At 34.3% G+C, this 27,999-nt stretch overlaps 1 protein-coding gene across 2 annotated transcripts; it reads left to right on the top strand.

The window, feature by feature from the left end:
• The first annotated feature begins 14 nt into the window (after window positions 1-14).
• LOC105227770 (23 kDa integral membrane protein) lies at window positions 15-24,094 on the top strand. Of its 2 annotated transcripts, XR_003845885.2 has the most exons (6): window positions 15-172; window positions 3,151-3,263; window positions 22,245-22,604; window positions 22,665-22,859; window positions 22,934-23,150; window positions 23,233-24,094. XR_003845885.2 is itself a non-coding variant. In XM_011207280.4 (5 exons), exons 2-5 carry the CDS (start codon window positions 3,204-3,206, stop codon window positions 23,003-23,005), a joined length of 687 nt encoding a protein of 228 aa, XP_011205582.1. In that variant the 5' UTR covers window positions 15-172; window positions 3,151-3,203; the 3' UTR covers window positions 23,006-24,094. The 2 variants fall into 2 exon arrangements, 1 of the variants encoding a protein (XP_011205582.1); XM_011207280.4 differs by having other exon boundaries at window positions 22,934-24,094.
• The last annotated feature ends 3,905 nt before the right edge of the window (window positions 24,095-27,999 follow it).

Raw genomic sequence — 27,999 nt, 5'->3', positions numbered from 1 at the left:
GTATTTTCCGTGTTTTCGCGTCCATCATAGCAGAGACATGTTGGTGGTTGGCAGCACATTGCCATTCAAATTTTGAAAGCAGTGCTAATCAGACTATTTTATTGTTGGTTCGTGCGGTGTTTAAATATTTTATCAAATTGAATCGAAAAGGCAACAATAGTTGTGATAAAAGGTATAATTCGTGAATAAATTTATATTTCAATAAATAAATGTAAATAATGCATATTTGAAATATTATGTTTACATATGTACTGTTCAAGTGTGTAGTGGCTGTAACATTTCTTAATGTTGCGAATAAAGTTAAAAGTGGTGGGGGACTGTGAGAAAATACTGCTCAGGATGCTGGGATCTCCCACCCAATAGTATTGTGGAATTGCGACGCAATTGCATAAACATGCTTAATGTATATTCAATAAAGCTTTATTTTAATTATTACGAAATTATTTAGAAAAATGTGCATAGTAGTAAATACAAAGACAGTGGTTATTTATATTAATTCAAAAAATAAATAAAAAGATAGCATCGGATGGGAATGCTAGATGTGCAAAATCACGTAGGTACTCTGTATATGAGACAAAGGACTAAGGCAAAACAAAGAAAAGTGAATACATGCGCCTTTATTAACAAACAAGTGTCAATGAACGCATAAGAAGATTTACTGCATCACTGTGATGTAAGTGAGAGACAGCACAAGGACACAATAATTGAAGAGGAGAAAATGTATATAGCTGTACATAAGTATGTTTGCAAGTAAATACTCGCTGGTAGCATAGGACCTTTGGCTGAGCATATTCATGTGCATATTAAGTGATTACCAGTGACCCATAATTACTTGAAGGTCGCCAATATATTTAATAGTATTAATGGCACGGTAAACAAATATGCAATTATGTAAATATTCAAAAATCTCCCAAAGAAGATCAACAAAAACTAATGAAATCTGTGGAGCTGTTTTGTTTATAAGTATTTACCACTTCGAATAGGAAAGCTAAATATAATATACAGGTGTGCTTATACGTACCAACAAATTAATATATGTATGTATGTATTTAAATGGTGCGGCAGCAAGTTATACCGGTTTTGCGAAAATGAATAAAGTGTGAAGCTATACCCATGTGTACATATACACATACATACAGATTAATTGTTTTTATAGTTGATACGGAATGTTTTGCAACATGCATCTGTAATATTATAACATTAGCCGTATATAATAGTTTATGTGGTTGTTTGTAACTTAATCTGCATCGACATGTACTTAAAAATATTTCAAAATAATAATCTCAAATGATCAGCAGTAATCAGCTCTATGTTTAATAATATATTCCGATGAATCATCGGCAGACTGTATATAGTAATCTATTGGCAGTTGTGTGTGTACTTCCTTTTAGTTACAGCTGAAGATAAAAAAGTTTTAAAATAACTCTTATTTTGTTAGGTAGGCATCTGAGTCAGCATTAAGTAAACAACAACCCAGACTGACAGTTTCTATCCAAGTACGTATGTATGTATATCAACTGGTAGCCGCGAAATTGCGTACAACTGAGATATTTATCTATTATATAAAATCCCCACTTGAGAAAGCTTAAAATATTATAAATATTAAATTAATAGTTCATGCTGTGATATTTCATATTAAGCCAATTGTATTGAAGCTCTACTGAATTATTATTAAGCACTTCCGTATGTTGGTACACAAACAAGCCTTTGCATGTACATATGTATGTACATATGTGTTATTATATATTCTTATTTTTATACTCTCGCAACAAAGTTGCTAAAGAGAGTATTATAGTTTTGTTCACATAACGGTTGTTTGTAAGTCCTAAAACTAAAAGAGTCAGATATAGGGTTATATATACCAAAGTGATCAGGGTGACGAGTAGAGTTGAAATCCGGATGTCTGTCTGTCCGTCCGTCCGTCTGTCCGTCCGTCCGTCCGTCCGTCTGTCCGTCCGTCCGTCCGTCCGTCTGTCCGTCCGTCCGTCCGTCCGTGCAAGCTGTAACTTGAGTAAAAATTGAGATATCATGATGAAACTTGGTACACGTATTTCTTAGCTCCATAAGAAGGTCAAGTTCGAAGATGGGCAAAATCGGCCCACTGCCACGCCCACAAAATGGCGGAAACCGAAAACCTATAAAGTGTCATAACTAAGCCATAAATAAAGATATTAAAGTGAAATTTGGCACAAAGTATCGCATTAGGGAGGGGCATATTTTGACGGAATTTTTTTGGAAAAGTGGGCGTGGCCCCGCCCCCTACTAAGTTTTTTGTACATATCTCGGAAACTACTGTAGCTATGTCAACCAAACTCTACAGAATCGTTTCCTTCCGGCATTTCCATATACAGTTCAAAAATGGAAGAAATCGGATAATAACCACGCCCACCTCCCATACAAAGGTTATGTTGAAAATCACTAAAAGTGCGTTAACCGACTAACCAAAAACGTCAGAAACACAAAATTTTACGGAAGAAATGGCAGAAGGAAGTTCCACCCAGGCTTTTTGTAAAAATTAAAAATGGGCGTGGCGTCGCCCACTTATGGACCAAAAACCATAACTCAGGAACTACTCGACCGATTTCAATGAAATTCGGTATATAATATTTTTTTAACACCGTGATGACATATACTAAATATGGGCGAAATCGGTTCTCCACCACGCCTTCTTCCCATATAACGCTATTTTGAATTCCATCTGATGCCTTCTCTTTATAATATATACATTAGGAACCAATGATGATAGCGGAATAAAACTTTACACAAATACGATATTTGAGCTGAGGTATCCCTTGTGGAAAAATTGTCGTGATCGGACTATAGCTTTTCAAGGTCCCTGATATCGAACACGAAGAACACAGTGCCTAACCTAACCTAATTTTTCACCAAAAATATCGGCAAATCTCTCAGAATTTAATTCTAATTAATTTTACAGCAAAATAAAAAAATATGTAAATGACGGATAATGAAATCTCGATTATCACTTTATCATGCGAGAGTATAAAATGTTCGGTGACACCCGAACTTAGCCCTTCCTTACTTGTTTTATAAGGATTTGCAAAAGTGACTTCAAATAATTTTAATACTTGAAATCTTATTAGTGAAAATGAATTATAAAACTCAATAAATAATTAATGTTTTTTGTTTCAGATTGAATTTTATAAGTTTGTTTCGACGAAAGATATAACGATAAAGTTACCACAATGGATTGTGGCACATCAACGGCTAAATATGTGCTGTTTGCATTCAACACTGTAGTTGTGGTAAGTACTTGTGTAAATATGTATGTATGTATATTATTATACATGCTTTTATAGTAATGAATCAGAGAAATGAAGAGAATTGGTTCATACCTTTTTAATAAGAAATTGACAGAAACGGTTATATCTTATTGACAACTGCTTTTTGATCTGACACGAAATTTAATGCAAAAAAAAAAAAAATATTCTAGCACCTTTCATTTTGAAAATTCGAAATAATAAATAAGCATAATTTGATTATATTGTTCTTTAAATAATATTTTTTATGTTCAATATTGTGCTTGCTTTTATATCCTGAACAGGTTATATTAAGTTTACCACGATGTTTGTAGCACCCAGAATATGTTTTATTTCGATAAACAAAAACTGAATTTTAAGCAAAAATCGCAAAAACAAATTTATTTTGCCGGAAATCATATACATATGTACATATTCACATTATAATAACAGCAGCTGATAACTTGTTTAATGCCGACTTTATTTTTTGTGTTGTTGCTACATTTACTACTTTGCCTTCCCATGCCAACACATTTGTGAAGACAAACCGGCTGAGTTTTGAATGAAATGTTTGAGTGTGTATAAGTGTGTGTTTACAAATATACACATACATATGCATAAGTATATAGATATGTATAATAAACCAAAAGCAGTAGCGCTTCGGTGATGTTTTTATTGTTGGCTTAAAAATTCAGCCCAGTTGTTTGTGCGAACATACAAGAAGAAATTCGTCAAATCTACCAAAATACATAAGATTTTTCGGTAATACCCGAATATTTTTCTACTATGGTGACATCATCAGCAGACAGCAGCTCGGAGCCTGATATTGAATAAACCTAGTAGATAAATACTCATTACATACTTTTATGTACATAAGCTTGTAGAAAACTGGGTACAAAGTGCGTGCATAAAATATAAAATTGCGATAAAATTATGTGCAGATGAGAGGAATCCAGGAGTCAGTTTATCACTATAAGTAAAGGGAACATACATAGTACATATATATAATGAAATAGACGTTACAAACTGTTCACGAAGAATTTTTTCTGTGGTCTTCGTAAGCTTCAAATTGGTTTTAGAAAAAATCATACTAAATTTGCCCTTTGCACTTTGCGACTTTTCATTATTAACACATTTGGATTTTTCTTATGAAAATGCAAATAAGTTCAAATCGGAACGAGTGCTTTTCAATTTAAATTCTATTAGCGCATTAAGTGAAAGATTTGTCAATAAATACATTCCTGTAAGTAAGAAAGTGATTCATTTTCGCTGTTAATTGCGTTACACGTGAACGGAATACATTATTTTGTAAGATGAATATTTACCCGGACTTACAAAGAAAACTATATCTGATCGTTCAGTTTTTACGGCAGCTAAATGTCATAGTGATCCGATATCGAACCACCGACAAATGAGCAGTTCTTTGGAGAGAAGCTGGAGTGAAAGATGACCGGGGCAAATTTTCAGATCTATGTATATCTCTAAAACAGGGGTTAGATCGCGTATGTACAGACAGACAGACAAACTTGGAAAACTTAATATAACCTTTACTGGGTATACATAATTATAAATAACCAACGTAAAATATTTTTTCTAAATATAACAAAGTAAAATGAAAAAACCAATTAAAAGTTGCTAGCTCAACTCTTTTTTTAGAATAGTGGAATGAGATAATTGAAAATGAAAATTACCACTAAGCATTGTGGGAACTAAAAACAAAGCCAACAGTGAAGTACAAAATAAATATGTACATTATTGCAAAAAAATAAAAAGAAGCGGCAAAAGAAAAAAGAAATATATATAAAAGGCAAAAGCAGAACAACAGAATTTACTTGCTACCGTGGGCAAAAAATAATAAGGCTTTTTTAAATATTTGTAAAAACGTGGGCACAAGTGTATTGGGACTAAGGGATATTACTTTGAGGGGACATCACAGATTTTAAAAAATAAATTAAGAATTTCAGAATTATGAACAAAGTCTTACTATTTTTTTTGGTAGTAATTGTCTGACTCAACGCCTCTTGCCATTTGATGATTGTTTGTATGTACATAAGTATGTATAGTATGTGTGTGCGTAGACTAAATTGCAAACCATGCAAATATTATATAAATCTGAATATCTTGTTTACTTGGAACGATTCAATTACGCGCATAATAAATGAAGGAAGTATATATGTACATACATACAAAGACACATGAATACATCCATACACATATTATTGAGGGTCTTATATCGCCTCATACCCGTACTCGTAATAATAAAAAGCATAGAATAAATAGAAGCTTATGTGGAACGTTTCGCGGGCAGTACTAAAGTTACTGCAATGCATTCAAAGATAAAAAATCCACGTTATATATTATATTTTTACAACTGTATTTAATAATAATTGCATGTGAATGTCACGAATATGAGCGCACAAGCAATTTTTGTGAGCTATACGTGCTATGTAAGTATATATGTATACTTATGACGCACTCAAAGCGAACAATACAATCAATTTAACAATTATTCTCCTACTTCCATCTTCCATATACTTACATATGTACATACATATGTTTACCATATATTTACGAATTACGAATATACGCTCGTTACAAAGTGCTCGGAGAAAAGCTACAATTGTCAGATTGGCTAATCCACTTTATTATGGATGTAGAATACTTATGTATACATACATACATATGTATGTACATACATATATTGTACAGGCCGCTTAGCTTGTAGGGAAAATCAAGTCAGAAGGCGGCAGTGTAGTTGCACGATCATTTACATATACGATTATATATGAGAACAGCAAATGCAAAAACATGCATTACAATTTTATTTCCAAGTATTGCTGTTTCAAAACAATGCTGCAGGAGAATGTATGATATATGTATGTATATATGTACATAAGTACATATACATATGCATATTATTCTAATATCCAAAAAATTTTCAATTTCAATTACAATGCAACAATTTCAATTGTAATGTCGCCAATAGTGCAGCTGGATGAACTTTCTGTTATCACATGATGTTGGCGGATGATTTATTGGTAATAGTGGTCCCGCAAATTTGTTGGTTTTATATTTTGAGGGATTGTTTTTATTATAATTGATATTAAGTCTTATGTTTAAAAAATACAAGAAAAAATGAAATTTTATAATTTCATTTATCATTTGAACCATTCACAATAGTAAAAATGAGCTTAAAAATACGCAAAACAAAACTTGGCAGCATTTTAGTTAGAAGTTATACCACTTTAATGACGTATCCGCATACTACTTTCCTACTTCAGTTCAACCTGATAGATTTTTTGTTGCTTTTATGGGTGTATTTTTGACAAGAGAGCAAATCAATCGAAGACAGTTTGGTATAAATGGAGTATTCCTTAAATACATAAGTATATTCGCTTACTATTTCATCACGGCACAGAATCAGTGCCCATGAACCGGATATCTTCCATGTGGAAGGGCACAATACCACACGCAATAATTAATTTATTTTCTTCTACTCACTGCACGTCATCATTTCCCTCCGCTCATCGTCAGCTTAACCAGGCAATCACGGTTAACGATTATTCATTGTTGTTTTTATTCATCATTTGTATTTTTATTTATTTGTGTAATATTTATGTGCAATAAATATGTGTTGTTTGGTATATATCATATAAGTTTTTTATGAGTACCTACATCTACAAATATATATGTACATATAGTAAGTATTTATATTAATCTTATACATACATATGTGTGTATACCTATACATTTGAATGTTTGTATGTACTATAATTGCTCTTAATTCTTACTTTTTCCTTTTGAAAGCTTGTACTCACTAATATTTGTGGATGAGTCGCTTTTAAAAATAAATGCAAAGGTAGTTCTAATTTCATAGGAAGTTAATAGCTTTTACTCTTAAAGGAGTTTGTATGTATGTATGTGTATCTGGTTAATTGGTTACCGGCTAATTGTGGAGATAATTAATAACTACTTACAAGACAAAAACTAGTTTTAAAGGGTTTTTAAATAGTTAAAAAGACTATTGCCAATTTATAAATATTTTTTTAACGAAAACAGCAATTTTTAGTCGATAACAAATAACCGTAATCGTAATCCAAATAACCGGGTTTTATTTACGCAAGGAAATTGCTCCTTATTTGTACAAAATATATTTACCGATCAGCTGCTTCTCATAATCTCCATTAATCGCGAATCCATTAATCAGAGAAATTACGTTAATTCCGTTACGCTCGCTGTGAGTTTAAATGTTTTGATTTCAAGAAATACTTTAAACTGATCAAAATCTTTAAATTGCTTTAACTTGAGTAGTTAGAAATCTAAAAGAACCGCTACTTTAAAGACTGTTAATGCGAAGGCATTGTATTAATTCTAATCACGCCTCACGTTCAATGTGGTTTTGTCCGATAAACTGCGGTCATTTCTTCGAATACTTGAAAACTGATTAGACTTTGACTTAAATAAACAAGCGGTCACTTTTAATCATTAATATGGTAGGTTCGTAGTTTCTTTGTGATGGATGACGTGCTATGGTTTTTATGTTTTAAATTCGGTTTTGATAAAAAAGCGTACTTAAACTGTGAATTATTGCCCTAACTAGTTTTATATTAATTCAAATTGGTGTAAAAAAATGTAATTAATTTTTTCTTTTAAAATTTAGAATTAAATTTTTTAATTTGTTAATCACTCACAGATTTTTAAATAACCCTATCCTTGCTATCTTAAATGTATCCTGAGTTGAACACTGAGACTCGATTGATTGTATTGAGAAATATATAAAGAGCGATATGACAAATGAAAATCTCTAAAACAAACTGCAAGTAAATATGTACATATAAATACGGTTCGTCACTATGTACTTTTTACCCCTTAAATTTAGAATATATGTACATAAGTAAGTACTGATGTACATTAATAGCGGCTGCTGTGTATCCAATAAAGTGTTCTACATAGAATTTGGAGCAACACAGATGCCGCTGGTTCAGTGCACCTCAACAAAAGTGAGCGTGAGCGCTTCTCGATCGATTTTCGCTGAAAGCAAATAAATTATAGAAACTTTATTAGTGCATTTAGAAAGTAAATTTTATGAGAGTATTTCAAATCTGCCAATAATAACAAAATAGTAAGTGATTAGATAATTCTTGAGATGAATTCCACAAATAAATTTTGGTTGTGTACCCAGTTTTCCTGTACGTTTTGAATGAGGTTGTGTTGAGGTCTCTTTAAAGTCACGAGAAGTTCGAAAAAAGCATTATATGATGACTAATGCAGCTGACGCTCATAATGTTCCCAAATTCATACATACATTCATCGCTGGTGATTTATTGCTGCCATTCATAAAAGTGGAGCGAGAACCGTCTGTCATATACGCTATAAAGTAAGGGTATCAAAAGTGTACTTAGTCATACGAGTATATTGCAAATGAAAGAACGTGCGCTGAAGTACGATTAAAACCAGTAAGTTTCATTCATAACAAAGACTGGGTAAATAATTTGGAATACTTGAATTGGAGAAAGTTATAGTTGAGGTTAAGTTTGTGAATTCGCTAGAACTTTTAATAAGTTTGAAGTATAGAGTATAACGATTGGTTTGGTAGAACTTAAATATTTTCCTGCATTGCGAGGCTTTTTCAACCGGTCAGTCGTAGCTGGTTAATGTGCATAGACCATTAACATGATAAAGGCGATGAGCTTGCAAGAAATGACATCAATACCCAAATCGCCTGACGTGCACTCTGCCGCTGGATCTGTAGGCCTCACACGAGCCCAGTAAGTGTTGGTCAGCAAACAACATTTGTTGGATTGCAAAAGCCTCCTGATCCAAAGTGCAAAGCAAAATGTCCATGGAACTACTAGCTCTTAGCAAGGTTAACATGACCGCAACTATAGGTGTTCTAACTGAATACTGTTGGCAAATACATTGGCAATCGGCGAGGCTAAAGATTTTAGAGGACATAACTTATCAGAGTTGCAGGGAGGAAGGTTTGACGTAAGCATCTAGACACTTTCTTCATAACTGTTCAGCTTACGACAACCTAAGGTTGAATAATATTGGTTGCCATACTTTCCACGAACCCTGCGAGTTGACTGGAGTCCATATTGACTAGTTCAATAAATTTGTGGCTGGATTCAGGCGCTTTATAAATATATCACAGTCTTTTTGATCCCTTCTTAGGTGTTCTGGGAATTACAACGGACAAGTGTTTCTAGCAATCCAACTGTGATTATTCGTGGTATCATGAATATCAGTCTTTTACCTAACTTCCATAACGAAAAATGGTCTGAGCAATCAAATCAAGGGAACTAGACCGATTTTTTTTGTTTCCATCGAAGTTCTGATTGATTTAATTAATTTTGTTATGAGGAGTCAAAAAGGTTAATTATTATAGCGTTCGCTATTACCGACAACATTGTCTTACAGAGACAAGACTTCTTTTGGATGCTAGGAAACCTTGACGACTCCTTCGGGAACGCACTACAAACACTGAAATTTGTAAGCGGAATACTTTTCTTTACAAAAACACCCTATATTTGAGTAAAAGCAATCGCTGCTAGACATGAAGTCTTAAAAATTCAATCTGGCAACACTCTATACCCGAATAATAAAGGCATAAACGCTTGACTGCCGACGAGCAACAATGACGCTGTCACAGCATCAGCAAAAACAAGTATGCATATGTACATATGTATGTGCATTGTTGGAAAAGCATAAACGCCATAATTCAAAAGTAATGTGTTGACGTTGTTTTGCGTTTTGCTGGCGATCACGGCGGCAATTGCCAAAAATGGGGGATACAAGCAAAAAAATATCGGGCACAAAAAGGCTGCAGACAAACTTAACTGTCTGGAACTCCGCGTACATGTCGGTTTTATTTAATATTTTTTTGTTTTTGTTTTTGTTATGGCGCATTATTTTCGTCCTTTCCGCATACATTGCTACGCTGTGACGTCATTCTACTGAATGCCCAAACCTCTTGCCATTAGCTATGCTCCCAAAGCTCGCTAAATATTCCTATAAAAAAGGAATTATGGGATAACAAAAATGTAAATAACGCAAAAAGTGGGTAAGAGAGATACGTGAAAAAACGCTTGCTGTGAGTTCTAACCGTGGAATGAAAAAATACCAAACCGAACCTAATGGTGGCTGGTCAATGTTTTTAAAAACAAATGGCTGATGTCAGTTTTTGGCGCCAAAAACGCTGATGGCAACAGAAGATTTGCCAATCACATTACGCGGATTTAGATATGTATACATATGGACTTATATACAAATACATACATGCATACGTAGGATATATATAACCATATATCCATATGTATGTACAGTCAACAAAAGCTTCGTTGGCGGCAAACGAAGGCGTCACTTTACCTAGCTATATTTATATGTTGGAATTTGTTGTTGTTGTTGTTATTGCTTTCCTATATATTTATATTATGTTTTGCTGCTTTTGCTGCCATTGTTTCAATTACACTTGAGCGTAATTTGTAAACATTCTGGGCATGCGATAAATGTCTCCCAAAGCACGCTCGAGAAACCCTAGGAAGCATTGGCGTCGTTGAATTTCCATCCAATGTTGTCATCATTTCCCCCACCTACTCTCTGAGGACAAAATGCATAGTTGCGCAAAATAATAGTAATTTATTATATGCCGGAAATGTTCTATATACATACATGTATGTATGTATGTTTGTATGTAGTATCTTCTTCAACGATTAAGGAAACCTTGTGTGACCTCATTGGAGTGACCGAAAGTAATACGAGTTCAAAGCAGGAACGCAAATTAGGTCTTATAATATAATTACTAAATGCCCTCGAGTCAACGAAATGCCACTGTATGGAGATTCCAACGGATTTCGATATCTAAATCGCTTTTATTGTTTTTCTAAATATTCTTCATTGATATCTCATCTTTTGCTTGCGTTTGGAACAATTGTTGACACACTTTTGCCACTCTAATTGAGGTATCTTCAAAACTGCCTTCAGAACTCGGAACGCATCATCCGTTTCTTCAGGAGTCGAAAAAGAAGCACGTCAACTTTTGTTGGATTCGCCACGTGTCCAATGTTGAATGTATGCTAGTCTCAATAACGACCATAGTTGTCTCAATCTCACGTTAGCTCACAGGACGATTTTGCAATATCAGTTTGCTCACAATATCAGGAAATGACCTTCCCGGCCTCGATTGAATTCACTATACCATCGAGAAACACCGATCCTTAATGGACCTTCATCATCAAAAATTGAATGGAGTTCATGTATGCACTCTTGATGAGTTAATTTATGTCGAAAGTTGTAAGAGAGTTCGAGATTTAATTCCAGTTTTTGGTCGAGAAGAATATTTTAAGTTAGTGTAAACAACACAAAATAGCACTCGTATGTCAAAACGTTCTGAGTATGCATACAACAGGTGCATCATAGCTACATACATATATGCTATAGTATTCCGCTCTAAACAGTATTCTCGGAGATTGTACTGTTGCCTCGGTCAAAAATCCATGTCAAATTTAATCAAGATATCTTCTAAAACAAAAAAGTTGCCATACACAAATTGGGTTTTAATCAGTCAGTTTGTATGGCAGCTTTATATTATAGTGGTCTGACCTGAACAATACGTTCTGAAAATTTAGCACAGTCTTTGATAATAATCTTAGTAAAATTTTTTGAAGATATCTTGTCAAATATAAAAGTTTTCCATACAAGAACGTGATTTTGATAGATCATTTTGTATGACAGCTATATACTATAGTTTTCCGATAACGGCGATTCCGACAAATGAGTAGCTTCTTGAGGAGAAAAAGATGTTTGCTAAATTTCAGAACGATATCTCAAGAATTGAGGGTCTAATTCGCCTACTTACATACGGGCAGGCAGGCGGGCATGGCTTTATAAACTCAGCTCGTATTGCATTTACGCATATACTTTTTAAACTTTCCGACTTTTCCTTTTTGGAAGTTATCATAGCAAGCTTTATTTACCCTGTTAAGTCGTTGCAAGATGGGCGAACTGGGTCTTACCATACAAGTATATGAAAACCAAGACGAGTGAAGCCAAGCTGAGAGATATGACTATAAGCTCGCTGCTAGCCAGTGTGATAAAACCAGCAAGAGATAATAGCCTAAAGGCAGATATACAGTATGTTGACACCAAAAAATGTAATTGTCAACGAAAGTGTCAGTGTGATGGCAGCACAGAAATAACATCAACAACAGCAACAAGCATAATCACACCAGCATGTGTCTGCCGTGTAAGGATTTTGCACCGAACTACTGCTGTCCGTCCCTCTTAAAGTAGGTCATAACTTGACTTGTCACTATGACGAAGCAAACACACACTCATTTGCATGTCTATAGCTATACGCTAAAGCGGCAACATCCTTCCGTTTGGAGTAGTTGTTGCACACAAAATAGTTGCTTTGTTGATTTGGCAGCTTGTGGCTTCGAAAAAAGTGAAAATAAAACAAAATATATAGAGCGGGCATCCTTTGGCATCTTATGTGTGTGTGAATCTGCTTCTAGTGCATCTACTTTTTGCCACCACTGTCAGAGTGTGTGCTATTGGCTTGCGGCACGATGGAACGCCGAGTGACAGTGGCATCACGTCATCATCTCAATACACAAAAACAACAACAGAAAGCCAAAAGGAAGTGAAAGTGTTCAGTGAGACGATTTTATAAGGATTCAGATGTTGTATGCGACGATGAATGAGACAATAATGGAGCGGTTTTTCATATATAGGCAGTCGGCATCTATCATAATACGATGTGCACGATACTGTCATGCAACAGCCAACGCATATTTTTGGTCGATTCTGCACAGGATGCTAGCACAAAAGGGTATTTGCAGCGAAGAAAGTGGGTACGATATTCGTCGCTGACTTGTTGGCATATACCATAGACGTGACGTAGCCCCACAGGCAATAGTCTAACGGTTTCAAATCGCACGACCGAGGCGGCCAATTGACTGGGCCATTTCGTGAGATAACACGTTCACCAAACTTGGTTTTCAATAAATCGATTGTGACATTCGCTGTGTGGCTTGTGGCGCCGTCCTGTTGGAACCACATATTGTCCTAATCCATGTCAACCAATTCGGTCCAAAAATATTCCGTATTCAGTGATTGGTAGCGATTCCTATTCTCAGCAACGTGCCGGTCTTGATCATCACGGAAGAAGTACGACCCAATGACACCGCCGGCCCATAAACCGTACCAAACCGTAATTTTTTTCGGGTTCATGGACTACTTGTGGATTGCTACCTGATCAATAACGTGTATTTTGCTTATTGACGAAGCCATTCAGCAAGAAATATGCCTCATCGCTGAAGATGATTTTTCGATGAAAATCCGGATCATTTTCAAGTTGTTGCTAAGCCCAATTCACGAACATACGACCATTGTGGTCGTCAAGCGGCTGCAGTTCTTGCGTCAATTAGATTTTGTAAGGATGTAGACCAAGATCTATTCGCAAAATTTGTCACAACGACGTCACAGAGATGTCTAACACTTGAGAATGACGTGTGAGAGACTGATTTGGGTATTTCTCAATTGATGCGCTAGGGGCAGCAATATTCTCAACACTTCCGGTACTGCCTTGTCTCATTGGCACGGGAACATTTTGTATTGTGCCTGTGGATTAAAATTTTTCCACTAGACGCTCAATTGTTAATCTGACAGGACGATGATGACGACCATAAATTGGACGTAGTGCTCTTAAAGTTGAGGCCACTGTCTCCGAATTTCCGTAGTAAATTTTAATAATTTCGACTCGTTGTTGGATCGTATATCTTTCCATGATAAAATGGCAAACCTTATGCTCTGAACACATAACGACGACAGACGACAAACGACAAACGAGAGTACGAAAGTGAAATGAAAACAAAACAACGCAGCTGTCCATTTTGCATGTACACAATTTCGTTGTGGCCATACTAATACCTTGCACTTCAATGAAATTTTAATATTTTGTTCAAAGTTAAATTTTTTATGCAAAAAATAAGTAAATAGGTATATATTTTTGTTTTAAATTATCAATTGTTATTACAAATGATATAATAGAGCTATTTTATGCTTTTATTTGTAAAATAACGTCAAGTTTGTAAGAGCTGTGAATAATTTTACATTTTACATATTAGTGGCATCACCACTCTTCCTCATCTCTCTTCTTCCATTCTACTGTCGTTGGCAAATAGGAATTAGCGAGAATGACAACTGTCGGCCTACAGTCGTGTATTCGTGTCGTCGTCAAAATAAGTGTCCATAAGAACGTGTGTAATATTTGACAGATGTCGTTTGTCGTCTGTCGTCGTTATGTGTTCAGAGCATTACTGAGGAGAAATGTCAAAAGAGCGAGGAAAAGATATGACGGCACTTCTTTGTCTCGCTGATGCGGGAACATTTTGTACTGTGCCTATGGATTCAAATTTTTCCATTAGACGCTCAATTGTAGACCTGATAGGACGACCATAAATTGGACGTAGTGCTCTTAAAGTTAAGGCCACTGTCTCCGAATTTCCGTAGTAAATTTTAATAATTTCGACTCGTTGTTGGATCGTATATCTTTCCATGATAAAATGGCAAACCTTACTGAAGAGAAATATCAAAAGAGCGAGGAAAAGATATGGCGTTTGCTGTCCCTATCGGTCTACTTTTGTAGCGTCTCTATTGAAAAACCCGTTATTTCGCTCACAAGACTCCTTTGCTTTATGTCAACTATCGCATAAAAAACACATTTCGTTGACTGCTAAATTTGACACATCGTTTTGTAATTTTTGCAATAAAATATTTTATTTTATTTTTTTTTGCGCTCAATTTTATGACTCCCTCAAGGTGAGAGTTAAAGGTGTGACTTCAAATAAACCTTCAACGTGCTTTTTTATTTTCTTTTATTTTTTAGTTTTGAAACTTTAAGTTTTCATGAAAACTGAAACTTACTGATCACCTTACCTGTCTTCCCTACGGTGTTGCAACGAGCTTCGAGTTCACAACGCCACGCGTCAAGCGTTTTAGTTAACCTATCTGTCCAGTAAGGGCATACTATGTGTTCATGTGCATGTGTGTATGTGTGGCAATTAAGATACGCCTATTAACATTTGTTTAATTAATCTCAAAGCGTTCATTTACACTTCTGCAAAGCGTTGGCGTGTCGGCAGAGTTAGCGACAGCGGCGCTGCATGAATTAAATACACTTAGTTGGCGCTCCACAAACAATCATTGGCATGTCGACTTACATGTGTGTAAATACATACATACTATGTACATATATGTATGTATGTAGTATACATTTATGAGCGCTGATGAAAGATAGATGCTTTGACCGTAGGTGGCTTCTGCGGGCGGCGGTGCAAACCAATGTTAGTGTGTGTGCTTGTTTGCGTGTGTGAAATCATGACTATATTTCCGTAAAGTTACAAATGTCGTTGAAGCTTTATACATATGTAAGTAAATGTAAATATATACATAATGTAGATATGTTTATTATTACATATTAACATGCATTCGTCGCGCCAGTTGTGCTTGGCACACTCATTTACCTACAAAACTGCTCGCTAACTAATTGTGAGCGGTGCCAGTTACTAGCTGTAATTAAATAAATTTATGTGTTGCACAAGAACAACAACAAAGTGAGTGCGTGAGTGTGTTTTGATGGCGCTATGTCATTGGGGTTTAAACACATTCCATAGTGGGCACAGCAGCGACGGCGACGGCGACGGCGACGGCAAACGCAACGGTGACGTTGCATGGCGCAAATGTAGCATATTTGGAGCCAAGGCGGGCGGTTACGTTATACTATAATACGCACACATATATAAACAAACATTTGTACATACTATACACCGCTATAGAGGGGAATATGCGTTGATTTTCCCATTCAGAAAAATGCTTATAGAAAATTTTGGAGCTTGGCCCGGGTTTTGACTCCTTCAAGACTTACAGGGTTACATGGGTTTCCTCGGGTAAAAAACTGTATATTTCAACAATTTTATTTTATTAAAATTTATTATTGTTACAAATAAAATATTTGAAACTCGGCTATTGTGACGCCATTTCCGGTGATCCCTCGAAAAAAGATGTGCGCGCTTTGGCGGGATAACTCCTTACAGGATCAGATAAAGTGAAAAAATACGTATTAAGTTAAAACTTTAACTTAGAACTTGGACGAGAGGAAAAAAACTGGAAATAGGATTTTTGGCAGGAGTTGCAGAAATATTGTGAGCAGTTTAAGGGGCCCACCTAGTGTGATTGCCTAAAAAATGTTATATCATTATTACAAATCTAAAAACGTTTTCCATCCCTACAGTGATTCCGGCTTTCTCAATGGTCGAAAAAATCGAAAATTTACAAAATGGTACCGTTTGAAAAAATGTTAATTTTTATCCTAAATTTGTGCTTTTCGGTAAGCCAAAATACGGTTTTTGATCAGATCAGAAAATTGTTAAGGTTTTGATCGGGACATTTGCCTTTTGGTTGTCCTGTTAATTAAGTTTCCGAATTCATAGAAAATATTTCAAATATCGGACGTCTAACTAAAATAGTTTCTCGAAGAAAATCCCTCTAACGTCTAACTAAAATAGTTTCTCGAAAAAAATCCCTCATTCTGCCACTGGAAGGCAGCTTCAAACTTAAGAATCCAAAGATGTTGTACAATTTTTGTCTCTCAAGTGGGAACCAATGTGCTAAAGTTTTTCGAAATGGCATTTTCGAAAGTACTTTGAAAGCGTTGCCAGATCGTAAAAAAACACCTTCTCTAGATTTTTGATTTTTTTTCTCTTTTTGTATTATTATTGAATTTTTAGTATTTGTTATCCTGCTGGCAGTAAAAAAAAAATGTCTTGAAGTGATTTTTGGTCGATAATATGCTTCGTTTTGTGTCAAAGTTCAAGCCTGATCATTCCAGTCTGTTGTCAAATGAGAGTAAGAATGCATTTTATGCGTTCGTATACCAATTTGTAGAGAGTCAGTTGGTTTATTCGATTTGCTGGGTGAATCGAACACCGCATTATTGTTATTGTTATTGTAGCTGCTTGTGTTGCATGTTATCTTATGAAAGATAGATCTAATTCGGCGCAGATTCCATAGAAAGAAGTGCCTTGAAGAAGTAAAAACCTCAAATTGATGATCGCTGGTATGCTGTGCTTCCCAGAGCTCCTTAACGAGTGAAATTCCTCAATCGTCCAATGCGTTATTTATTAGTTGTACAGTTAACTAGTTACAGCATTCATTTCGTCGTTTTTTTTTTGCGTCAACCAGCAATATACATCTGTATGTGTCTGCGTATGCCTTAGTTTTCCCAAGGTCTTATCATTTAATTGTTGTTGTATTTTTTTTTGCTGGTTTCTAGTTTTCGCTCCACAAATTAACATACTCGTAGTTTATTACACCCGGTCGGTGCATTAGTTTTGTCCGTTGGTTTACTTCATTTCAATTTCAACATTCTCGAATTCGTTATTACCCACTGGTGGCACTTTTTTATGCTGACCTCATTACTCTCGGCTGTACGGGAGGAGGGGAGGGTAGGCGTTGTTCTAGCAAGCAAAATTATAACACTTTGCATTTTTTATTTGGTCCGTTGCGACGCGCCAACAATGGGGGGTATGAGTAATCAAAGAGCGATATGTACATACATACATATGTAAGCATATGTAACCGTATGTATGTGTGTATTTCTGTATGTATGTATGAATTTACATAGGTTGGTAGCGAGTACATGAAGAGCTTGCAGCTTGTTGCTTCACAAAGCAGCGTGACTGATGTCAATCTGCCTGATCGGTGGCAAGTACGTGTGAATATACACACATCCACATAAATATACACACAGTAGCACGAACTCAATTATGCCTTAAGTGCGTTGTTTCTTTATCATTTTAGAATTGTGCTTTAATGTTGTTGTATTTTTAGATACTTATATACATATGTACATACTTACGTGTACTGCTATCTTTCGTGTATTTGCTACACTTATTATGCTGGCATTATGCTTCTTGCTTTGCGTGCGCAAAGTTCATTAGCACTAAATACACTAGTTGTTGGCTGTTTGTGAAAGTACAAAAAATATAAGCTAAAAAAAGTTATAACCTCAAAAAAAATTGTAACCTCAAAAAAATTGTAACCTCAAAAAAAAATTACAACGAGCTGTGCACAATCATTATGCTACAACTCTGCATTTATCTTCTTCTTACTTGCCGCCAAGCCACCCAAGCGTCTGCGGTTCACTTCAAATGACACCTCACAGTTCGCTCTTCTTTCACTGTCCCACAGACGCCAGCCGCCAACCGAAAAGACCAAGTGAAGTTAATCGGGTCTGCTGCCTTTTGGTCTTTCCCGTGAAGCGCTGAAGTATGACTCTTATTACGCAACTAATTTTCTCCATTTCTGTTACTTCTCATTTATTCATTTATTCATACTATCTTCCTCCAACTTTTGTAGCACCCAGAAGGAAACGTTGTAGAGTCTATCTACATACTTATGAATACATATGTATATATACATACATATGTAAATGATCAGCGTGGCGTACTGAAACGATATGTCCGTCTATATATAATTAGTTGTTGAGAAATCGATCTGAAATTTTGCAAACCTCAAGCAAACGTCGTTATAGCTTGTATTGTAGGAGAATAATCCAAAATAAATTCTTTTTTATTGAAAAATGTTCCTTGACATCATATGTACTAGCGTTACTAAATTCAACAGGATTATAGTCCGAACCAAGGATACCATTTTCAAAGAAACTTATCAGATCGGACCCCTTTAGCTGCCGTACAAACAGAAAGTTCCAATTCATGTTTTTATAGCGAAAACTTTTTTTTTATTTCCGAAGGGTATTGACTTTTTTCTGGTTTTCTTCCAACTTGTGTTCGTTAGTTTCTTCCTACTAAAGCGAACATAATGAATTGGTTATGCCTTTTATTACGTTTGGTATTCACTTATCGCTTAACTATTTGTTATTTCACAGGAAATATATTAAATAACAAATTTCTTTACGTCTTCGTGATCACGATTTGTAATTTGAGTTGTTTTCTTTATCCACAATTTTGAAAAACTTATATAGTATATCACTCAAGCACGTTCTTGGTTAATCGGTATGAAAATATGAAATTCTTATGAAACATCATAGCGCATTGGACCCAATGATTTAATTTTCATGTTATGACTGGAAAGCATGCTCGACGATTGACATTTAAGTGTGCTCTACCCAATCCACAAAAAGGGAAACCCCACAATCTGCGCCAACTACGGTGGGATAAGCCACCTCAACAACGCATATAAGATTCTATCGAGCGTATTGTGTGAAAGATTAAAGCCCAGTTTCAACAAACTGATTGGACCTTCTAAGCCTGGTTTTGGCCTGAAAAATCAACAACTGATCAGATGTTCACCAAATCTTTGAAAAGACCCCCGAAAAAAAGGATCGACACACACCATCTCTTCGTCCATTTCAAAGCTGCTTTCGACAGCACGAAAAGGAGCTGCCTTTATGCCGCGATGTCTGAATTTGATATCAACGCAAAACGAATGCAGCTATGTAAACTGACTTTAAGCAACACCAAGAAAGTATTCGAGGCAGTACTCGCCGGGGAAGCAGAGGTAGAGAATATCTCTACCAAGACAATAGAGTCTACGAAACCGGAATGGACGCGTATTATTTTATCCAGCCAAGGACTGTCAACTCGGCAGAATTCTGCCGCCACAAAAACAACGACAACAAGGTCTCTCCGTTGGAAAGACGCGGTGGAGAAGAACCTGGCTACACTTGGGATCTCCAATTGGCGTTAAACAGCGAAAAGAAAAGACGACTGGAGCGCTGTCGTAAACTCGGCTAAAACCGCGTAAGTGGTGTCTAAGCCATTAATGATGAAGGAATACGGGTTTGAAAATATTTTCTATTTTTTAAGGTGCTCTAATGTAAATTTTGTAAAAAAAATGTCTTCTATGTTTGGGAAGTCGGTATTTTGCAAAAACACAAAATTTTGACTACTCCTTCGAGCATTACCCGTATTCATCTATTGCAATAGTCATTTCTTTAGGGTTTTTAGATTTGTGTTAATTTTAAGCAGAAAATTTCTTCTCACCGCCAGACACCTTTTTTCGGCGCTCTCCTGAAAATCGGATACGGCTCTTTTTTTTAATTAATCAACGATAAAAAATAAATAGCTTCTTAAAAAATCCATAAACACGTTTTTTCTGAATTCCAAGTGGATGTAACCTCTAAATTATTATTATTTATTAATAGAAATGATTCACTTCCTCTTATTTATTTTTCATTTTACTGCAAGCATTTGTTTATGACTTTGGCTTTACATAGGTACTGTTGAATAGCAAAGGGCAGCATTGTGTTAACTTTGTTACAGCAAATATTTGTTTTATAACTCATTGTGGGTCAAGTGTTATCTGCCTTATTTGCACGTACTTCAAATGTACATACGTACATACATACATACATACATGAGTGCATTTGCATGTGTGTATGCTCATGTGATGTTTACCTCTCCGCCCGAAAATGTTTACAAAACGCGTCAAAAAGTGGGATTTTTATTCGCGTTTACTTCAAGAAACAACTCGACTTTCACATGCTGGTACATAAGTACATGTACATATACCTATAAGCTTGAATATACATATTTAGCCATATACATATGTAAATATGTCTATATGCGTGCTTATTCGAGGGAATCATTTTGCAAATGAACAATCGCAGGTGTTTTATGCCCGACATGTTTGATGCATACGTGTACACCACACACACCTACACACATAAATATCTATGTTAACTTCTAGAAAAGGTGTTTCCCTTAAACAGCCCAATGAAATAATGTAATCAAGTGCAATTTGTTTAATATTTTTAATTTTGCATTCATTTCGCATGCATCCGCGGCCTTTTTGCGCTTGCTTTTTTGTCGAAGCCATTGAGTACATGCACACTTTTGTTGTTTTTATTTTATTTTTTATTTTTATTTTTTAATTTTGTTAGCTACTTTATTGTATACATAGTTCACCCCATAAAGCAAATTGAGTGATATAATTGAATGATTTTGTTTTTTGAGGTTGCCACATGTTTCAAATTTGATTTGATAGAAAAAATAAATTATACTTTTTTAAAAATCAAACTAAGCAGCTTTAAGGCGTGTTACCGCTGAGAATATTTTTCAAAGAGAGTTGCCACGTCGTTAAATAATGTATATCGCAATAACCCCAAAAATTTGAAGCGATCCGACAAAAGTTTTCACATGCATGCATATAAGCGTATTTGTACCTTTTTGGGTATACTTATCAGGTAATGATCGGATTTTTGAAACAAATTTCGGTTTTTGAGTCAATCCGAAGTGTAAATTTTTCACAAAAAGTTGCTTTTTTGAAATAAAAAACAAAACAAAAAAAATTGCTAATGATCGGATTTTTAAAACAAATTTCGGAAATTTTTCACAAAAAGTTGCTTTTTTTGAAATAAAAAAAAAATTTTTGGAAATAAAAAAAAAAATCAGGTAATGATCGGATTTTTGAAAAAAATTTTTTAAAAAAAAATATTTCACAAAAAAAATTAAAAAAAAATTTTTTTTGGAAAATATTAAAAAAAATTTTTGGAAAAAAAAATATTTAAAAAAAATATTAAAAAAAAATAAAAAAAAAATATTTGGACCTAGTTCTTCTGTCATTGTCCGTATTCATCTGTAGTAATACTAGTTTTTGTTGGAATCCGAATTTGAGATAATTTTGAGCATAAAATTTTTCCACCGCGGTACATATTTGTCGAAGTTGCTCCGGAGACTCCCTTGATCTCGTCAAGGGAATTCAAATTTTTTTCAAATGAATCGCCGTTTATTAAAGAACTTAAATTTTTTTGAATCACAATTTTGTTTTTCATTTTTTTATTAAAAATGCTCCTTCTAAAATTATTTACTAAAAAGTGCATTTTTCCAACTTGTATATAACCTCTTAAATTATGCATATTTCTAAAATTTTACTAAAAATGCTATTTTACCTCTCTATTTTCAGGTTGTCGGTCTTTTGGGCATCGTCTTTGGTGCGCTCATACTCAACAGCATCGGTGTAATCGAGGTTGATGGTCATGTCGGTTTCCCGATACAGGCAGTTTTGCCAATTATGCTCATAACACTCGGTTCAATTGTGGTATTCATCGCATTCTTGGGCTGTTGTGGTGCCATACGTGAATCGGTCTGCATGACTATGTGCTATGCCGTCTTCCTGTTGGTCCTGCTCATTATACAGCTAACAATTGTTGTACTACTATGGACCAATAAGGATAAGTTCAACAGTGCCATGGGCGAGGTCATCGATAAAGCATGGGATAGTCGTAGCAAGAACCCGGCCGTCTTCGAAGCTATACAAGTTTCAGTAAGTGTATTTAATTGTAGGTATGCGTTTATTGGTTTTAACACGTTTACTTTCGTTTAGTTGAAATGTTGCGGCAAGAATGGCGTCACCGATTATGTGTTATCGCTACAAACGCCACCCGCAAGCTGTTGTGAGCACAATGACTGCTCGAATCCATTAAACTTTTATGGTGGTTGCCGTAGCAAATTCCAAGAATTCATGTCCTTCAGCACTGACACAGCCAAATACGTTGGCTTGGGATTGATCGCTGTAGAGGTGTGTACAATTTGTTTAATAATTTTTATTTTTTCTTTATTAAATTAATTCGTTTATTTAATTCTCGCCCACAGTTGGTTGGTTTCATCTTTGCCTGCTGTCTGGCCAATAACGTGCGCAATTACAAGCGCCGAAACGCCTACTAAGCGTTGAGCCTCGCTCCATTCGCAAATGTTCCACACATTTTTTATTTTCCGCTTCTTGATGTCGTGATGTCGTTATAAAACGTACATTTATTTCAAAATATATAATAATATGCAATTGAGTTTGAAGTAAACCTTTGATCTATGAGTATGTATGTATATTTTTTGTTATGAGAAACATACAATAACACTCTGAATTTAATTTTCTTTGTATGTCTTATGAAAATAAGCTGATATGAACAATTGAAAGACAAAAAATTATCTAAATTCACACCTTTAATGAATTTAAGTAAAAAGTTTAAACCAAAATACGCATTAAAAACCATAAAATGGATATGAATACTTATGTTTCTAAGAAAGCTTACCGAATATGCCTGAAATGAACAATATGAGGCCATGAATAAACCACTTTTAATATACAAATATATATACCATATGTACATACATACACACGTTGTACCAAAAAGGAAGTCAAGAAGTTGAAAAATATGGCGTATATAAGCAACAAAGAAATCTCAAGAGAATTTAAGACAAGTTGTATTGTTCCAAGTGAATTAAATATATATGTCTTTATTATAAATGTAAACAATAATGTTATCGACTTGAATTAAACTCTGCGCGAGATAATATGCATTCACAGTTTATTATTATTATATGTATTCTATTGGATATAAATAAAAGTATATATATATACAGATATAGTTATATATGTAAACGTTAGTTACATTATCTACAAGTTATGTTGAATTAATGTATATTTGATTTTATGCCTTTTTACATGTTAAACTAAAGCGAGTCCGTAGCTTGCAAATTATTTACCATATACATATGTACATATATATGTATGCATGTACATTTTAATATATATGTATATATAATATACACATTTACGAAACTACCATGCATTTGCATGCAACGAGCGTTAATGTGTTCGTCTGTCCTAAATACATTCATACATACATATATGTAATCAATCACCTTTTGTACCATTTTTTTGAAAATCCACTTATCCAAAAGTAATTATAAAACTTTTTTCAACTTGAAATTCCATATAAAACACGAATATTTAAATAAAAACGACAAAAACCCGAATTTTCCTATTTTTATTTGTAGAGGATGTTAAGTAAAATTGATTCTGTGCCCCTTTTCTGTAATTCGACTCGAAAAAAATTTATTCGAATTCGGATTTTTTATATTCGGTAACTCGACTTTCGCATTTTCAATTCTATTTTCGTATAAAATATTCGTTAGCTCTAGCCGTTTGAGTTGCAGAAAGTATAAATGTAAAATATAGGTACTTATACTGTCACATGGTGGTACATCTGACTTTTCTAACTGAATGCAGGAGTAGTCAGTTTAAGAGCAGGCAGGTAATTTTATACCAAAAAAGTTTATAATCTTGAACTTATATGGAAAACTTTTTTATTTTACAAGATGAAGATGTTTGAACAAACAAATACTTGCACCAATATGGCGGCACAGCTGTTTTCTTCTGATGTCGGCAACATTTTTGCGTCGAGTATGCTGTCTTGCTATATTGAATTCTTCTAATAGAAACTTTTTATTTCTGAATATACACATATATGTACATTCAATACAACCGAAGTTAATACTTTTTTCTTCTTGTTTTCCTTCATATTGTTTGAGACCAAATACGTCGAGACTCGAATTAATAAAAAAAGCTTTTGCTGATTGCATTAGAATTACAATTTAATTATATTGCGTGGACCTAATAAGAGCTCAAACAATAACAATTAATTAAAAATTAATTAATTCAAATTATGATCTATCACAATACTATTAACATACATATGAACATTCACTCGTCATTTTGAGGATTATAGCTTCGGTCTGCACTATTTATTAAGAATTCAATTGATTACATACAAACATCCATAAATACATAAACGAATACAAATTACGCCAACAATAGCTTTAGTTGTTTTGGCATCAACAATCGAAAGTGAAAGCCTCGATAACTCTTACTTCCACTTTCACTCATTTGGAACTTTTCGTTGTTTACGGAAATACGAAGGTATCGGGTGCATTTATTATACATATACATACAAGCAAATCCGAGTAGGGCAGATTATTTTGTAAACATTTTATTTTGTTAGTGTGACATTTTGTTAAAGCAGCTTTAGTCAATGTAAGTTACTGTGGATAATTTTTGATTTTTTAACCAACTTATTCGAGACTCGAACTTGTTATTTTCTTTTAACCATCCCATTTGATCAGAAAGTCTAAGTTACGTTGAAATAAATAGAACGAATATGCGCTGATTTTTACACGGATGATATAACATCTAAAAAAGCTTAAATCGACTTAAACTATTTTCCATTTTAACAAATTGTCGCAGCTACGTATTACAGTAGTTGCAATCAACCCTTAAACTACAACAATTGTGGATATGTATGCATGTAAGTGCCACAAATATTACCAACAACAACACTGATGGCAATAAGGTCATTCATTGCCTTGGTGATGGCAAAGCAATGCAAGCACACCAAACATTTGCATCGATTGGCCTAATTTTACATTTTAAAGTTACAATAAAGTTTGTCGGCGAATATGCTTATTTCAGGATAACATGCGGCAAGGGGTGTATTTCGGTTTCTGTATCACCTAAAACAGCGACTAGTTATTAATCATACATAAAAAAATATTTTTTTTTGTCATTTATAAATTAATTTCCGAATAAAATTGATTTTCTTGACGATTTTGATTATCAAAAAGTTGAGATCCTATATAATACCACATCTCCTTTGTGTGAAAAAATAAAATATATAGATGACATACAATACTATACATTTTTTCGCCTGTCCTCTTAAACAAAATTTACTGTCTTTCCGAATATTCGACAAGACAAAAGTCATAGAGGCCATATTACGCTATTTAGTTTATATTTTTAAGATACCCCCTCAATAAACTGGTAATTGATATTTAAAGTCAACTAATTTCATAATTTTTTGACACCATATTAAAAGTGAATGGGAAGATCGGATACCCTCTTATGTGTATGACTATGCAATGATTCGGGGGTTCGTCTAGTCATTCCCATCACACACTAAAATCCAGGTAAACCCAGAAATAAAGGGACGTCTAACTACGGCCAATATCAGTATGTCAAAAATGCGTTGAATCGGACCAACACTTCCTTTAGCCCCCATATACTTAATATAAAGATTTTCAAACTTCCGAGTGACTTTTTACCGATATATCGGCCAATATGTGAGTTAGCTCAATGAAAGTAAGAGGGCGTGTTTTGGGTAGGTGAGCTGCTTTCTCATTTCAAGTGACAGGAGCATCTCTTTATCTCTACTTAAATCTCTGTTACCCAATCTTAAAAGTTATATTCATTGCTACACGCAGACTTTAGTTTTCCTATCGCTTTAGTTTTCTTAGACTTTAGTATTCCTATCGCCACAAAGGTTAGTCTCACTGTTATCGATTTATCGACAAATCGATACTGAGTCAACACATATCGGAAACAATTAAAAGCTTTTTAACCCAACTTTTTCTTCATGCTTGCTTAAAATTATTTATGTTTATTTAAGCATTTTACTGAAAGCGCAACATTTTGTGTGCCAATGTGTTTAAATAAACCTATCTGATTTGGAGTTTACCCTTTATGCAGGTTGAGCTTTTTTCGTTCAAAAGCTCCACTATATTTTGTAATAGAAGTAAAAACTTCGCGCTGAGAAACAGAGAGCGAGTTAATTGTTTGTGCAGCACATGTTCTGAAAACATCTTATTAGAATTGTATTAACACAAATACATGCATACAATATATCAAACTAATGTACCAAACAAGTGAGGCGAACATTACTTCCGGCGCAACGGACTTTGCACTAATTGTTTGAGAAGAATTTTTGGAGCTTCTTATCAGTAGTGACAAAGATTTTAAGTTAATAACGCTTGAGATAAGTATATACATGAAATGCAAATAAGTAACTAGCCTTAGATAGCATTATAGATTTTTTTAACTTTTTAGTATATCAAAAGAGTAGTAAGTATGAAATCGTCTTTGAAAAATTCGTGTATTTTTAAAATAAAAACTACTCTTTGTGTTAAATATACATTAAGAATTTCGATTTTGTTACTGTTGAAGATTCTGGAGAGGGATGACTTTATTTTTGAAACCTTATTGGAACTCAGTACAGGATAAATAGTTTGTTACTACCCTGTTTTTGCAGCTTGCTAATGTGTGTATAGATTTTGCACTGCAGAATTGCCGCCAAATGTCGGTGGTGAGCATATTTGTCTGTTGTGAGAGCGAACATTGTTTGCCTACTCAGGTAACCTATTAATCGACCACTTTGCCAGATGTGTTCGAGCATGCATATGTTATATTATTTTTCGTTCCAAAATAATGCACAGTAACTGAATTTTATGGAGACGTAACTGTCAAATCAGCTGTCAAATTACATAAAAATTACATATTGTTTGATTTTACTTTGGGATTTTTTTTCAATTTTATTTTTTTTTTTTATTTTACAATAACAAATTAAGAATTTTTCAGAAATACATTTTTTGCTTCAAAACATTTATTTAAAAAAAGTAAAATATTGAGTTTTCGAAAAATTTTTCAACGTTACCCGTACAAAACGATTATCTATCGATGTAATTTAATATCATAGATATCATATGATCCAGCACCGAATTCAAATTCTTTCCAAGATGGTCCACGTAGTTGCTGCCATTGTTGTATTTTAATTATTTTCCACGAAAATTCAGTAAAATATATCTCAAATGTCTCACTATAATACACCATTTACTTAAAAAAAAAATTTTAGCCCTTTTATACAAAAAAATTCTAAAAATGGGTCCTTCTTGTACCAGAATTGACCCTACTCCCCCTTAATCGAAATTACTTTTTGATAGCTTACCTTTATCTACAAAAATTTGGTAGCATAAAAACCAATATTTCAAAACACATCTTCAAAAATGTATCATAATACTAACTACACTCATCATTGCCGTACAATGGCAACGCT

This window comes from Bactrocera dorsalis, chromosome 3 (assembly GCF_023373825.1).
Source record: "Bactrocera dorsalis isolate Fly_Bdor chromosome 3, ASM2337382v1, whole genome shotgun sequence".
Lineage (NCBI taxonomy): Eukaryota > Metazoa > Arthropoda > Insecta > Diptera > Tephritidae > Bactrocera > Bactrocera dorsalis.
Note: the sequence above shows the minus strand (reverse complement) of the source record. Positions and strands in the feature narration are given on the sequence as shown.